General features: G+C 42.9%; 1 protein-coding gene across 1 annotated transcript in view; it reads left to right on the top strand.

Moving 5' to 3' along the window:
- The window catches only part of PTPN9 (protein tyrosine phosphatase non-receptor type 9), a 61,195-nt gene that overhangs the window by 1,857 nt on the left and 42,288 nt on the right, over nt 1-17,050 (top strand). Inside the window, exon 2 of the mRNA XM_089671352.1 lies at nt 11,401-11,544. Within this exon, the coding sequence (XP_089527478.1) occupies nt 11,401-11,544 (144 nt within the window). The remainder of the gene's footprint in view (nt 1-11,400; nt 11,545-17,050) is intronic.

Genomic DNA, 17,050 nt, shown 5'->3' with positions numbered 1-17,050 from the left:
CGGGCTGCACACATAGAATGTGTAAGATGTTGGGTGCACACTTAGAATCTAGATTGTAAGCTCCGAGGAGCAGGGCCCTCCTTTTCCTCTTGTATTGAACTGTATTGTTGCTGTATTGTCTCCCATTATATTGTAAAGCGCTGAGCAAACTGTTGGCGGTATATAAATCCGGTATAATAATAATGTAGAAGATGTCGGGTGCACAGATAGACTGTGTAAGATGTCGGGGTGCACACATGGAATGTATAATGGGTCAGGGTGTACACTTAGAATGTATAAGATGTTGGGGTGTATACATGGAATGTGTAAGATGTCAGGATGCACACACAGAATGTGTAAGATGTTGGGTGCACACTTAGAATGTAGAAGATGTCAGGGTGCACAGATAGACTGTGTAAGATGTCAGGGCGCACACTCAAAATGTATAAGATATCGGGGTACACACATAGAATGTATAATGGGTCAGGGTGCACACTTAGAATGTATAAGATGTCGGGGTATACGCATGGAATGTGTAAGATGTCGGGCTGCACACATAGAATGTAGAACATGTTGGGTGCACACTTAGAATGTATAAGATGTCGGGGTGTACGCATGGAATGTGTAAGATGTCGGACTGCACACATAGAATGTGTAAGATGTCGGGTGCACACGTAGAATGTAGAACATGTTGGGTGCACACTTAGAATGTATAAGATGTCGGGGTGTACGCATGGAATATGTAAGAATTCGGGCTGTACACATAGAATGTAGAAGATGTCAGGTGTACACTTAGAATGTAGAAGATGTTGGGGTGTACGCATGGAATGTGTAAGATGTCGGACTGCACACATAGAATGTGTAAGATGTCGGGTGCACACTTAGAATGTAGAACATGTTGGGTGCACACTTAGAATGTATAAGATGTCGGGGTGTACGCATGGAATGTGTAAGATGTCGGACTGCACACATAGAATGTATAAGATGTCGGGTGCACACTTAGAATGTAGAAGATGTCAGGGTGCACAGATAGACTGTGTAAGATGTCAGGGCACACACTCAAAATGTATAAGATATCGGGGTGCACACATAGAATGTATAATGGGTCAGGGTGCACACTTAGAATGTAGAAGATGTCGGGCTGCACACATAGAATGTAGAAGATGTCGGACTGCACACATAGAATGTAGAAGATGTCATGGTGCACAGATAGACTGTGTAAGATGTCAGGGCGCACACTCAAAATGTATAAGATAAAGGGGGGCACACATATAATGTATGATGGGTCAGGGTGCACACTTAGAATGTGTAAGATATCAGGGTGCACACTTAAAATGTATAAGATGTTAGGGTGCACACACAATGTAAAGATGTCGGGGTACACACATGGAATGTACACTATATTGCCAAAAGTATTGGGACACCCCTCCAAATCATTGGATTCAGGTGCTCCAATCACCTCCGTGGCCACAGGTGTATAAAATCAAGCACCTAGGCATGCAGACTGCTTCTACAAACATTTGTGAAAGAATGGGTCGCTCTCAGGAGCTCAGTGAATTCAAGAGTGGTACTGTGATAGGTTGCCATAAAGACATGGATGAGCGAGTTTAGGGTGGAGTAACTTGACTGGCTGCACAGAGTCCTGGCCTCGGATTGTAAAAGGCATTCATATTCAGATGACCTGGACTTTGGGACAAGATTTCAGCTAATATGGTTGATGGCATGGAAAGACCAGTGTCACTTTCTGGTGAAATTAATTTATTACGCTGTCTATAAATACACATCAATTTTGTTTTATGTTTTTATTTTTTTTGGTAGATTAAATTTTATGTAAATCAAAACTTTTTTTAATTTGTTTTGCATAAAGTGGCCAAGCGTTAGAGCTGCAAAGGGTGGGCCAACATATTGAACCCTACGGACTAAGACTGGGATGCCATTAATGTTCATGTGTGTGTAAAGGCAGGTGTCCCAATACTTTTGGCAATATAGTATATACGATGTCGGGGTGCACAGATAGAATGTAAAATAGTTTGGGGTGCTCACATAAAATGTAGAATATGTTGGGGTGCGCACATGGAATGTAGAAGATGTCTGGGTACACACATGGAATGTAGAAGATGTTGTGGTGCACACAGGGAATGTAGAAGATGTCAGGGTGCACACATGGAATGTATAATAGGTCAGGGCGCACACATGGAATGTATGATGTCAGGGTGCACATATGGAATGTAGAAGATGTCGGGGTGCACACGTGGAATGTAGAAGATGTCGGGGTGCACACGTGGAATGTAGCAAATGTCGTGGTGCACACATGGAATGTAGAAGATGTCGTGGTGCACACAGGGAATGTAGAAGATGTCGTGGTGCACACAGGGAATGTAGCAAATGTCGTGGTGCACACATGGAATGTAGAAGATGTCGTGGTGCACACAGGGAATGTAGAAGATGTCGTGGTGCACACAGGGAATGTAGAAGATGTCGTGGTGCACACAGGGAATGTAGAAGATGTCGGGGTGCACACATGGAATGTAGAAGATGTCGGGGTGCACACGTGGAATGTAGCAAATGTCGTGGTGCACACAGGGAATGTAGAAGATGTCGTGGTGCACACAGGGAATGTAGAAGATGTCGTGGTGCACACAGGGAATGTAGAAGATGTCGTGGTGCACACAGGGAATGTAGATGATGTCAGGGTGCACACAGGGAATGTAGATGATGTCAGGGTGCACACAGGGAATGTAGATGATGTCAGGGTGCACACATGGAATGTAGAAGATGTTGGGGTGCACACATGGAATGTAGAAGATGTCGGGATGCACACATGGAATGTATGATGTCAGGGTGCACACATGGAATGTATGATGTCAGGGTGCACACATGGAATGTATGATGTCAGGGTGCACACGTGGAATGTATGATGTTGGGGTGCACACGTGGAATGTAGAAGATGTCAGGGTGCACGCGTGGAATGTAGAAGATGTCGGGGTGCACACGTGGAATGTAGAAGATGTCGGGGTGCACACGTGGAATGTAGAAGATGTCAGGGTGCACACATGGAATGTATAATAGGTCGGGATGCACACATGGAGTGTATAAGATGTTGGGGTGCACACATAAAATGTTCAGGCCAGCCTTTTCTTATTATGTATTTTATATGTAACTACAGCTGTGTAGTCAGAATAAAATAATACAAATGTTCCTGGACAGTGAAACGTGTTGTCCCAATACTATACTATGTCCTGGGACCATAACGTAATCATGTAACCGTACGATTCACAATGTACCTCTAGAAACAATATTCTATGTTACTTTTGCACAGGGATCGTAATGGATTTCCATTTAAGGCTGGCCATACATTAAGCAATTTTCTTTCCTTCAACCACGGGTTTCCTGTGCTTTAGAATACAATGATTAGTGCTGCTAGCTATAGCCGGCGGCAGTAATCGTACGAAAAAAAGCCTACAGGCTGGTTGTACAGAAGTCAATCGATAGGTTGACTTCTGTATGGCCAACCGGCCCATAGATGGATCGAAATTCGGCCAGGTTCTACTGTACCAGCCACATTTTGTTCTGTCTATGGCCTGCTTGAAGAATATGTAAACCCACACTCCAAAGACATGCTGGTAGGTTAATTGGATCCTGTTTAAATTGGCCCTTGTATATGAATGTGAGTTGTTAGGGACCTTAGATTGTACGCCCCTTGAGGTTTAGGGACTGATGTGAATGTACAATATATATGTAAAGCGCTGCGTAAAATTGACGGCGCTATACAAGTACCTGAAATAAATAAACCCAACATTTCATATTCCTGATATGTGCTTCCTGTACCATGTACTTGCATGAAAAAGTATCCTGTTCTCTTTGTATTGTTTCCTTTGTGTGAAATCCCTGGTGTTCCTGCCAGTCTCTCTGCTTTCCTATTGAAAACTGACCACACAAGGCATGAGAGTACAGTGTGGTCAGTTCTCTAGCTGTTCTGGGAGCTAATCCAATGGTCAGGCTTGTGTTGACACTGCCCCACATGCACAACCATTCACTGGGAAGATCAGTGCATTCCTGTTTCTCCTCGAGTGCCTTATGCAGCCGAGAACAGAGCTGTCACAGCGTGAGGAAAGTACTGCCAATAACCGTCACTTGTCCGAGGACGAATCGCCACCCACCAGTGCCACCCACCTGTGCCCATCAGTGCCTAGTAGTGCTACCCCCCTTTGCCCAGCAGTGCCACCCACCAGTGCCCAGCCATGCCCCCCATCAGTGCTGTCAGTCAGTGCTGCTCATCAGTGCTGCCTATCATTGTTTCATATCAGTGCAGCATCATCAGTGCTGCCTATCCGTGCTGCCCATCAGTGCTGCCTATCAGTGCAGCCTCATCAACGCACATCAGCGAAGGAGAAAAATTACCTGTTTGCTAAATTTTATAATAGAAACAAAGAAAAAAATTTTTTTTTTTAATTTTTTGCTCTTTTTTTTGTTTATATTGCAAAAAATAAAACACCCAGCAGCGATTAAATACCACCAAAAGAAAGCTCTATTTGTGTAAAACAAAATGATAAAAATTTCATATGGGTACAGTGTTGCATGACAATGACATGCAATTGTCATTCAAAGTGCAACAGCACTGAAACCTGAAAATTGGCCTGGGCAGGAAGGGGGTATAAGTGCCCTGTAGGCAAGTGGTTAAACTGAGTGGGTTGTTTTACAAGTTGAGGGTTTACATATTCTTTGACTGTAGGCTGATTGGGTCAGATTTAGCTTGAACAGAGATGTTCGTGGGAGTGGCCATACAGGCCCTGCTCAACCTTTTTAACACGGAGAAACCCTTGAAATAATATTTACCACATCTGCAGTTCATTATACATTAATAAGCTGGCCATTGGGAAGAATGCTGCTTACATTGGTGGTCAGTAGAACGGCCCCATTTATAGATAGCTAAAAAGATCAGCGGTGGGGGCTGCTCGCCGCCCCCACCGCTGCACAGAACGGTTCAGTTTTCTTTCTGCCTCCCCTGCCGCCGCCTCTGTGTTCCCGCCACTGTGTTCTTCTTAGTCCCCAGCCCCTCCCTCCATCCTCCGCACCAATAGGAGAAGAGGGGAGAGAGGCTGGATCTGCTCCACTGCCCACACTCCAGTCCATGCAGCTTCAGAGGAGATGTGGGTGGGAAACTGAACACAGCAGCTGACAGTCACAGCTCTGATGCTTCTGAAGGAGTCATGGTGAGTTTGACCTAACCTTCCCTCCCCCTCCTTTCCATCCTTCCACCCCCCCTCCTTTCCATCCTTCCACCCCCCCTCCTTTCCATCCTTCCACCTCCCCCTCCCTTGATTCCATCCTTCCACCCCCCCCTTCTTTCTATCCTCCCCCCCTTCCATCCACCCCCCCTCCCATCCTTCCACCCCCCCTTCCTTCCACCCCCTTCCCTTTCACCCCCTTCCCTTCCATCCTTCCACCTCCCCCCTCCCTTCCTTCTATCCTTCCAACCCCCCTCCCTTCCTACCATCCTTCCACACCCCCACCCTTCCTTCCATCCTTCCCCCCCCCCTCCCTTCCTTCATCCCCCCTCCCTTCCTTCCTTCATCCCCCCTTTCCTTCCTTCACCCCCCCCTTCCTTCCTTCATCCCCCCCTCTTTTCCTTCCTTCCACCCCCCCTTCCTTCCTTACACCCCCCCTTCCTTCCTTACACCTCACCCCTCCCTTCCTTCCACCCACCCCTCTCTTCCTTCCTCCCCTCCTTCCTTCCACCCACCCCTCCCTTCGACCCATCCTTCCTTCTACCCACCCCTTCCCTCCTTCCACCCATCCTTTCCTTCCTTCCACCCATCCTTTCCTTCCTTCCACCTCTTCCTTCCTTCCTTCCACCCACCCCTTCCTTCCACTCACCCACCCCTTCCTTCCTTCCACCCACCCCTCCCTTCCTTCCATCCACCCACCCCTTCCTTCCACCCACCCCTTCCTTCCTTCCACCCCTCCCTTCCTTCATTCCTTCAAGGGGGAGAGGTTTTGGGGGGTGTTAAAAATGCAGCTCAGCTGCGAGCTGAACCCCTCCCCCCCAGAAGAAAAAACTTTCTAAAGCCCTGATTGGTATTGTACACTGCTCTACCTACAGGCAGTTTAAGGCCTCATGCACGTGAGTTAAAAAACGCCTGTTTTACAGGTGTTTGATGTTTTGTTTTTTTTCTGTCTCTAAGGCTAGGTTCACACTTATGCAGGTTCCAGTTGATGATTTTCCAGGTGCTTTTTTGACGTTTTTGACACATTTTTAATTTATTTTTCATGCATGTTGCATTTTTTTGTAATGTGTATAATGTTGCTGGGGAGGTGTCTGTCATCATGCAAGAAATGCATCACAAACACATGTACATATGTTTTGCATGTGGTTTTGATGCGATTCCATTGAAGTCTATTACACCCAAAACACAATCTGCTGCAGGAAGAGAAGTCCCTGACTCTTTCAAAAATCCACACTAGCTTAGAATGCACAGATGTGAACTAGATCCATAGGAAACCATGGTAAATGGATTGTAGTGTGTTTCTGCTAACTGGAAAATGCACTGAAATCCGCATAAGTGTGAACCAAAGGTAAAAATCCCTCCATGTTAGCCTATGTGTCTTTGCACAAATAGGCATTTACAGGAGTTTAGAGGCAGAAAAAAACCCATTACTTGTGCGTTCAAGAGAGAAGCATTTTAGAATGTTTAGCATTCAAGAATTTATGAATTTCAACAGGCGGAATAAGCCAATGAAATGAATGAACACCCAAACACTTGACACGCCTAAATGTATTTGCAAAAACATGGTTTAGCACATATTGAAGCTGCTTTTTTCCTACCAGGTAAAAAGCATTTAGAAGATCCCAGTGTGCCTGAGGCCTAATAAGTAAGACCAGAGCATCATAAAGATTGTGTAACTGTAAGGCATCGTTCACATGGGCATACCTGAGTGTACAACGTATGTGAGGGCCATGTTGTGGTTGCACAAGGGCCCCGTTCATCTGTTTGCAGGCAGTCCCATTCATGTCAATAGGGATGCAGTGGCTGCACAGACACAGCCACTGTTCCTAGTGTAACATTTTTGGGGGTGCACAGCCCTGAATACATCCTGGGTACGCTCGGGACTGCACCCGCACAGATGTCACATTGGGAGCAGTGTTTGTGTCCTTGCAGTCGCTGCATCCCAATTGATAGCAATGGGACTGCCCACACTGAGATGTACAGAGCACCTGTGCATCTCCATGTGAGTAAACATGGCGCCCACACAGGTTGTGGATTAAAACGCCCTGTCAAGCATCATGGGGATTATGTAACTGTAAGTAAGGGATGTTTACTAGAACATATGAGATGTGCAGTATAACCTTTTTCCACTAGTTAAAGCGACCCTGTCACCACATCCTTCTTTGCCACCTAAAAACGACCCAGTGTGGTCAGTGTGCAGAGGAAAAGCCAATATGCACAGGATTAAGATCACGGTTATCATTGTAGTAGCACCAACTACTACAATGATAAGATTCCCCTGCGACCCTTCAGTATGAGATATGCATACTTACGTTGTGCCAAGCTGAACCTATGTAAGTATGCAATAAAGATCATATGTGTAGTTCAGCTTTAACATTTCTAGATGTTCCCTATAATATGTCAAATCTTTACTTTTTGAGTTCACATTCACTTTAAAATACAAGTTTGAAGTGCCTTCCATTTAAAATACAAAGCAGGCACTACTTTACAGTGGATATAAAAAGTCTACACACTCCTGTTAAAATGTCAAGTTTCTGTGACATTTTTAATGTAACCTATAAACTGTACAACTCAGTTGAACAACAAACTGAAATCTTTTAGGTGGAGAGAAGTAAAAATAAAAAAACTAAAATAATATGGTTGCACAAGTGTGCACACCCTTAAACTAATACTTTGTTGAAGCACCTTTTGATTTGATTCCAGCACTCAGTCTTTTTGGGTATGAGTCTATCAGCATGGCACATCTTGACCCACTCTTCCTAGGATGTTGTAAATATATAGTGCATATTCACATTGTTGACCATAAGCTTAGCCAAGGACTCCTTACTATGTTAATTTATGCAAAAGGTAATTACTTTACCTTTGTTATGTAGGGCTAACCTGTTTTTGGATAAATATGTGGAAAGTCCAGCAGTTTCACATTTGGAAAGGTCTTAAATATTCATGAGGCCCTTGTTAATGAGAAATAGCGTTTTTAAAGAGGTAGAGTCTTTACCTGTGCAAGAAGGGTAAAAACATGCAAGTTTCCCTTACACAGTATGAGAAGTATATGGTAAATGGGTTGAAGTTGTCTTAAATATTCCTAGTGTACTTGTTTATGGTGAAGAGAATTTCAATGTGGGTGTCCTGTCCACCTTTGTACAAGGATGTTAAAGATTGCAGTTTTGCCATAAACAAGACAAGGAGTATTTAACTTTTTAATTAAAATCTATGTATACAGCTGTTCTATGACTAGAGACATTGTTTGTTACACATAAGATCAAACATACTCAAAAACAACCAATTGACACTTTGGTCAATGGGAAAAGGTGTATATCCTCTAAAGGTGTCTGATGATTGCATGAATATTCTAAGTACCAATGTCATCTGCCTTGTCTGTACCTCTTGTCTTATGGATTGTTGCTGAGCCCATTAAATCTCTCTGGAATGGAGCTGTTGGACTTATAAATACACTCATCATCCTCTGTGTTGGATATATGACAACAGTTGTCATGCTGAAAGATGAAGTTCCTCTTCATGTTCAGCTTTCTAGCAGAAGCCTGAAGGTTTTGTGCCAATATTGATTGGCATTTGGAACTGTTTATAATTCCCAATACCTTGACTTCCGTCTTGCCATTCTACCCCATAGCCCAGACATATGAAGAATACGGGAGATTTTTGTCACATGTACCACACAGCCAGTACTTGCCAGATATTCCTGCAGTTCCTTTAATGTCACTGTAGGCCTCTTGGCAGCCTCCCAGACCAGTTTTCGTCTTTTCATCAATTTTGGAGGGACGTCCAGCTCTTGGTAATGTCACTGTTGCTCCATATTTTCTCCACTTGATAATATGCATGGGGGGGCAACACTGAGGCCAGAGTGTCCGTGAGTGGCCATTGCACCTGTCACGCAGACAGGCCCAGCAGTTGATGAGCTGAGTTGTTGGGTGGGTATAGCCTGATAGGGATCGTGAGAGACTAGTTCCCCATCAGGTTTGCCCCCCCTTAGATTTACAGCAGAGGGTGCCGATTCCATAGCCGTTTAACAGCCCAATAGTGGCTATAGAATCTGCCCACTGGTGCCTGCTGTTAATCATAAAGGAGATGGAGAACTAGTCTCTCAGAATTCTCCATCAGGTGTGGCATCCTTGTGGTTGACTAGGCCTTTGTGGGCAGATTCCATAGCTGCTAGTGGGCTGTGTTTTGTCTACAAAATCTACCCACTGCAGATGGACATGATGAAACAACTAGCCTCTCAGAATGCCCCTCAGGCTCAGCCCAATATCATTGTTCAGCCTCATGTCACTGGTTCCTAGGACACTGGCGGCTTGGGGCCTAGAAACCAATGAAGCTAATACACAACACAATAATAAAGTTAATACACTGCAGCCCCACTTTGAGCACTCTGGCCTGTCTCTGTATGCCAACCACCGCCTCTAAGACCAAGAACTGAGTGATCAAAGACCATTGAGCGTTCAGTTCTTGGTCTTCAGCGAGCAGAGAGCTGGTTACTCTCATACTGGCTCTCTGCTCTGCCCCTCCAGCACTCACTGGAGTGTCGGGCTGTGGAGGGGGCAGGAGCAGCTGGCTCAAGCTCTCGGTGGCATGCTGAGAGGCTGAACCAGCTGTTGGTCAGGCATATGGGTGGATCCCGACATTAAAGTTGGGATCTTTCTAGAGCCTTGTCCGACTGAGTGATGTCAGCCGACAGCGGGCTGTAGCCAGCTGTTGACTGAAATCGGGAGTGACAGTAGTGCAGAACTAAATGCACTCCTGTTATCCATAGGAGAAATAAGGCCGAAAGAGCTTTGGCCCTACTTCTCCTTTTAATGGAATTCACCCAAGTGTGTTACCATGCATTGTGGTGTATTATAATGTGGGCCATGATGCTTGTTGGTGTGAATGAGCCCATAATGACGCTTTACCTTGACATTTCTTTATACATAGCCAGTGCACCTGTAGCATCGGCATTATTCAACTTTAGTCAAAGCTGCACTGTTTGTTTTTATCTACAGGCACTCCTTATCTGCATAGGCAATTTTTGGTAAGGGTGAACTAACCCTTTAAGGGTCCAGTGCACAATTCAACCATCTGCAACTTAATTCTTTTGTCACATTTATTTTGTGGAGTTTGTGTTGACTGCGTATTCAGTATCTAGTTTCCTCCAACAGTCTAAGGGATTATTTATATTAGCATTGCCCTCTGAAGAGCGATCTGCATAGAACACTTATCAGGGGAGTTTGACAGGTGGCTGGGAGGAGTTATGATGACTCCTTACTGCGTGTTTTAACTCCTTAAAGCCTGCCCCACCGCACCGGAGCTGTGTACATGTTATGTGGTTGCATATGAATGGGTTCCATTTGGCAGGCATTGAACACAACTGGGTATAATACTTGCTGTAACATGAAGCAAAGCTTCACAGGCATGGTGAGCATACAACCTAATCCGACTGCCTTTGCAGCTTGGGGCCATGCCATGTTTACCTCCCCCAACCAAGTGAAAACTCAAGCAGCCCATAGATTGTTACTTTTTTTTCCCTTAAAACAAAGGTGGAAGGAAAGAAAATTGCTTGATTCACTGACTGTGTTGATGGGGGAATCCCTCCCACAGCACTATTGCGTTCTGTCCGTTCCCTGCTGAACTGGCCAAGATTTGATCCATCTTTGGACAGCTTTAGATTAAGATAATCAGAAGGCAGGCAGGCTCTTGATTATGCTGGGCTTGGTATTAGTGTGAGCTTGGTGGGCCTGTGGAAGGGTTTTCAGTCTGCAAGCTTCCATTGTCTGAGACTTGATTTGAATAATTCAATATTTCCTGTTAAAGTATTTGGACTTTGCTTGACTGAACTAAATGAATTTAAAAAGTTGAAGTGATTATTTCAATATGACCTTGGTGTACAAACGAGAGAGGGGCACAAAATTATGATACATGACATTATTTTGATGAACAAAATATACATTTTGTAAAGTTTCAGGGGTTGATTTATAAAAACTGGAGCAAATGAAATTTGTGAACTGTATTTATGAAATTTAGAGTAGAAAAACAATCCTGGATTTACAGGAAATGGGTCCATTTGCCTTTCATTCAGTTATGGTTTTTTTGTATACTGTAAATACTCTATCAATTCTACAGATCTCAACATTGAACAGTATTCCTTTTCCTGGCCTCTCTATTACTGATATTTTTACTTACCTACTTATATTTCTGTCCTCAGGCTACTCGGCGGTTCCTGCAGGAGATGAATTCCTGGACTTCCTTCCACTCCGTTCCTCCTCTCTCCTGGGATGTTGCTGTGAAATTTCTCATGGCAAGAAAATTTGATGTTGTTAGAGCCATAGAACTTTTTCACTCATACAGAGTAAGGGAGACATACATAATGGTCATCAGTGCCTTCCATCTTTCTCTTTATCTCTCTATTATCAGCCTGCATCTGCCAGATATAATACATTTTCCAGTCAATCACAGTTCTGTTTGAAAAGTGTCACCTTGAAGTACAGTTTTAAGTATAAGGAATATAAAGGTCTAAGAAATAAACTTGTTGCACTGGGTATTTATTAAACCTTTATATTCCTTCTGTACTAAAATATCTATGTCTGGAGAAAGATTAAAGTATAACTAAAGGCAAATAGTTTTTTTTTCATTTTGGAATGAGTAAGGGGGTTGTGACTCCCCTCCATTTTTTTTCTTTTGCCATCTGTGTCCCATAGGGGGTATTTCCCTTTATTTCCTGTCCCATGGCCAAAACAGGAAGTGAGAGGAAATCCCTCCAAAGTGAGGGAATCCCAGTGTGTCCCTATTGGAATATTTCCCCTCTATTACTGTTCTGGTGTCAACCCAAAATTTGGGATTTTCTTTTACTTTCACTTTCGATGATAACGGTAAACAAGACAAATAGAGAGGGTGAATCTCCTTTACTGGCACAGACAGCAATAAAAACTGGCTGGTGTTCTAATCCTTTTTCACTATCCAAAACTAAGAAAAAAAATTTGCCTGTACTTTAATTAATGAGCTATAAATATTCATGACTTTGTGGGAAAGAGCATAAGTACTAGGGTTGTGAATGCAACAGACACTAAAGAAATTTCCCAGCATGTACTGTAGAACTTGCATACATTTTCTCTTTAGGCCCCTTTCACACGAAGGGTCCGATCAGGTCCACCAGTCAGTATTCAGGAGGACCTGACTGGACAGTCTTTTCACCCCTATGGATCGGCAGGTTTAAACGAACTTGTGTCCAATCCAGTCCGCCTAGTTGGATCAGATCAGAGGTTAGTCATGTGTAAATGAACAACAAAGTCCATTTACTCCCAGCCGCCCGTAGAGCATAGCGGGCTCGGTCCATGTTTGCTCTCCTCTGATTAGCAGACAGATCCCCCGCTAATCTCCATATGGTCCACCCCGTGTGAAAGGGGCCTTTAGGTCTTGTTCACACCAGTATGCATAGACTTCAGTTTTTCTGCACGTGTTTTGCAAGGGCACAAAGAAAACAATTGTTCTCTATGTGCCCTGTTTACATCACAGCACAAGTATCATATGCAGATTTTTTTTTTCTGCGCAGGAATCTGCAACGTGTATAAAACTCACTAAACCGCACATGAAAACTGATGTAAACTTGTATCTCTGCATGTGAAATCCACGCATTTTTCCTGCACATATGGTATGAACGAGGCCTTAGTGTCACTGTTCATATCATGCCGTGTACAAATGGCAATTTTCAAGACAGATTTTTCAGTTAAAGGATAATTTCACCTTTGGGAACATGTAACATGTTCTCATAGCTGCAGCCATACCCCTGCTCCCCCTCCCCCTCACAGATAGTACGGGGAGAAGTTTTCCCGTACTATCTGTCAGATTTAAAAAAAAACAGCGTGGCCCTGTGGGGCTCCGCCCACACAGGCGCATCACTCATTCACAGAGTTCTGTGAATGAGTGCCTACAAGTCCCATTAACCTTAGCGGCTGTCAGCTTGTAGCTTTCAATGAACTACCATGGTGCTGTGGTAGTTCATTGAAGATTTCTGTCAGAATATCTGCTTGCTCGTACATCCCATAAGGTAAGCAGATATTTTGACAGGTCTGCAAGAGCCCTGCATGGCGTCAGCGATCTACTGATTGCTGGTGCAATGCTTTCCAGGCTCCTGCAGACAAAAAAAGTAAATGCACATTTTTTTTACCTGCAAAAAAATGTGCATTTATTATTTTTGTCAAAAAGGTGAACTTCTCATTTAAGCATGACGGGTCCGTTCTAACAAAATCTTGTGTTGCATTTAGGACAGGGCTACACTGGCAATTTTAATCTCTTTGCCGGCAGTTAACTGAGCAGGCTAGAGCCACACAGGAGAATTTTAGTATCTCAGACCTGCTAATAAAATTGCTAGTAATTTAATCACTAAGTGTAGCAAAGGAGAACTAAATAAATTTAATAAATGGGTGCCTATGGAGAAGGGTACACAAATAACATGCAGGAGCAATCAATTGTCCATGATCTTGCAATTCATGTGCTATTGATTGCTCCCAGATAATGCCACATGCTACTTGTGTAGCCTCGTTCACAGGGAATTTTGAGCTAATAGCAGGATCTGCTGTGTCGTTCTAGTCTATGCAGGTGGCAGCACATAGTTAAATCTCTTAGCAGCATGAAATTAAATTGCCAGTGTAGCCCTAGCCTTACATCCTTAAATACCTTTTAGGAATGATTTTATGGTATATTTTAAAAACAGGAATGTCATTATAAATTTGGTTTTAAATTGCTAAATTAGAAAGCAAAGCATTGTCATTGTCCAGAGTACTATATTCTATATTTTTTACAAAAATAACTACATTACAGGTGGTTTTGAAAGATTTTAAATGAAATTTAATTAAAATGAATGAAACAGTGGTCATCAACATTCATAGTATTTTTTCTAGACCCTAAAGCCCAAATCTGGACACAGCAAACCTTGGAGTCATTGTACAGTGCAGGGCTATTAACCCTGTATTGTATGTGGGAGGAGCAGGAATGCAACCGCAGCCAGAGCAGCTTACAGAGGAGACTGCGGGGTACCACTCCCACAGATTGAGGGAGCATGCTGGAGCAAGGAAAAGGGTAATAGAGCCTTTTCTATGACACCCAACAAGAATTTAACCCCTGTGATGTGGGGGGCCTAACTGCAAGGGTTAATTTTTTATTGTGCCTAGAATTGGGCATCAAATTAAACTGCATAGCTCCATGCACAGATAAGCAACAGGTTAGTTATGCCATCACCACCAGCACATTCTCACCTTCCCTTTGATCTCTACCCGTGGTGGAAGGAAAGAAAATCGAATCATCTATGGCTTGCCCCAAATCCTGTTTCATTCATAGAAGCAGTAGTATGGTTTCTATTAATATAGGAGCTGGATAGAAAGGGTGGGCATAATCAACCTCTCTTTATGAGAGTCTGTGAGAACTTCTTTGTTGTATAATCCCCTGCTACACCAAAAATTTACAATGGCGAGTACTGGGGGGTGAGGGAGGATTTCTACTAACAGAATAAGAATCAGTAGAAGGGACACATACCAGTGATAGAGTACAACACTGTTAATATAAATATTCACTTAACCCAATAATATATTGTTGCTGTTCATGTTAAAATGAATGCTGGTTCGAAAAATAATTATATTCAAATGCGTATTTTTAAAATGTTAATAAACCCAGGATCCTGCATTCACTCTATCTGGTCTTCCACAGTACACAGAACATGGAAATGCAATTATTTTAGTAGATATACAGTAAACTGCTAAATACTTTTTATCATCAGCAGTATATAGCAGACCTGTGACTTCTATCAGTGTCCAGCCGAGCACTGGTTAATCTTGAAGAAGTTTTCATTATCCTCTGACTGTCCTATGAGACTGCAGGACCCCTGACCCTCTCTCCAGACAGCTCTGATTTACCCTGTGCTGATCACATGCACCCTCCCCCCAAAAAAAACTCTCTAGCATCACACACAAAACAGAGCATGTGCAGACTTGCCACTGTGCTCTGTCCATAGGCAGGTGGATTGGGGACAGTAAAAGAAGGGGAGGATCAGAGAAGACGGGATCAAACAGCCTGTTTACGCAGTACGGAGGATTAACCCTTTAGGTTCCACAGTGAGTATAACAATCAAGCTTTACTGCATATACAGTCATCCTCCTCCAAATCTCTAAATTCCCTTCTTTTTTTGCTGTGATCCCACTTCCTGTGAGAGGGTGGCTAAGTTTGTTCTTTATGGTCCCACTGTAAGTAAAAGTATAGCCACCCTCTCTTGCTTATTCCTGAGATGAACTAGGGACTATAGAAATTTGTAGTGTGCATAGAGCAGTGCACGTGACCGCAACTGTGCAGTGCTCATTACAAACATTCAGATGTGAGGGCAAAAAGGAAAGGTTTGGGAGATCATGAAGGATGTTACAATGAAGTAGAAAAACACAGTTGGAAACAGTCTCATTAACCACTTCTTAACCGGCCATTCCATATAAACGGCCGGACGGTGGCACTGCAGGGTCGGGTGGCTGTATATAAACGGCCTCCCTGCACCCTGCTTGTGCGTGCTCCCCGGTGCCCGCTGTTTCCTCTGGACACAGTGAAACACCGATCATCGGACGGGACCTCTGTATAAGGTCCCGATCATGTGATCACTGATTGGCATCATTGCTTACTACGTGTGAAATCTGTGAATGATCACAGAGGTCACATGGCACAAGGCTATTCACAACAGCCTTGTACAATGTGACAAGCTGTGACCAATCACAGCTCACTCAGTTCTCAATGGCTGCAAGAATGCAGACAGAAAGAAAGAGAAATGATTGCTTTTACATCATATATGGGTATAAAAGCAATCAGTGTAAAAAAAAAAAAAAATCTTTATCACCCCCCAAAAGTAGTACAGTGTCACCATGGTGACACTGTACTGCTAGGGTGACAGTATGTAAAAAAATAAAAATAAAATAAAAATGTAAAAAAAAATGTTTAAAAATTATAATTTTTGGTTATAAACTAATTTGGCTTATTTTTTTTTTTTTACTAAAAAGATAACGGAATACATTTTGGACAAGATTTATGATGAAATATTATTTATTTGCAAAATTTTATAAGAAAAACTTTTTTTCAAACTTTTTGGACATTTTCATTTACATAGCAAAAAAAATAAAAATCCCAGCGGTGAATAAATGCCACCAAAATAAAGTTTTATCTGTCTCAAAAAAATGGTAAAAAACTCATATGGGTACAGTGTTGCATGACTGCGCATTTGTCATTCAAAGTGTGATAGCGCTGAAAGCTGAAAATTGCCCTGGTCAGGAAGGGGGTAAAAGTGTCCGGACGGAAAGTGGTTAAAAGAGTACAGGGCCATTAAATTATAACTAGAGGCAAAACTTTTTTAAGTTTTGGACAAAGGGGAGATGAAATAGATCACCTGTCCGTTTTTATTGCTGTCTGCTCCCCCTGTTATGGAGATTCACCCTATCTATTTGTCTGGTTTACCATTGATAGTGAAAGACAATCTCAAATTTTGGGTTGTCCCCAGAACAGTAACTGAGGGGAAATCTTCCAACGGAGACACTAGTTCTGTTGACCTAGGGGGGCCCAATGGATTTCCTTAATTTACAGGGATTTCCTCTCACTTCCTGTTTTGGTTATGGAACAGGAAGTGATAATCCCCCAAATGGGACACAGATGGCATAAAATACTGACAGGGGTTGTAGCCCTCCCTTACCCTATTCAAAATGAAAAAAAAAGTTTTGCCTATTTTTGAAAAATAAAGATATTGTTTAGTGTCAGTTTAGTTCTGTTTTAAAAAATTTATATATTTAATTTTTACATAAGCTGTTTAGTAAGATATTGATTAACATAACCTATTCATA

Source organism: Staurois parvus, unplaced genomic scaffold (genome assembly GCF_062004578.1).
Source record: "Staurois parvus isolate SC_StPar_1 unplaced genomic scaffold, SC_StPar_1.0 ptg000105l, whole genome shotgun sequence".
Lineage (NCBI taxonomy): Eukaryota > Metazoa > Chordata > Amphibia > Anura > Ranidae > Staurois > Staurois parvus.
The sequence above is the reverse complement of the archived record's forward strand: the minus strand, read 5'-3'. Positions and strand labels throughout refer to the sequence as shown.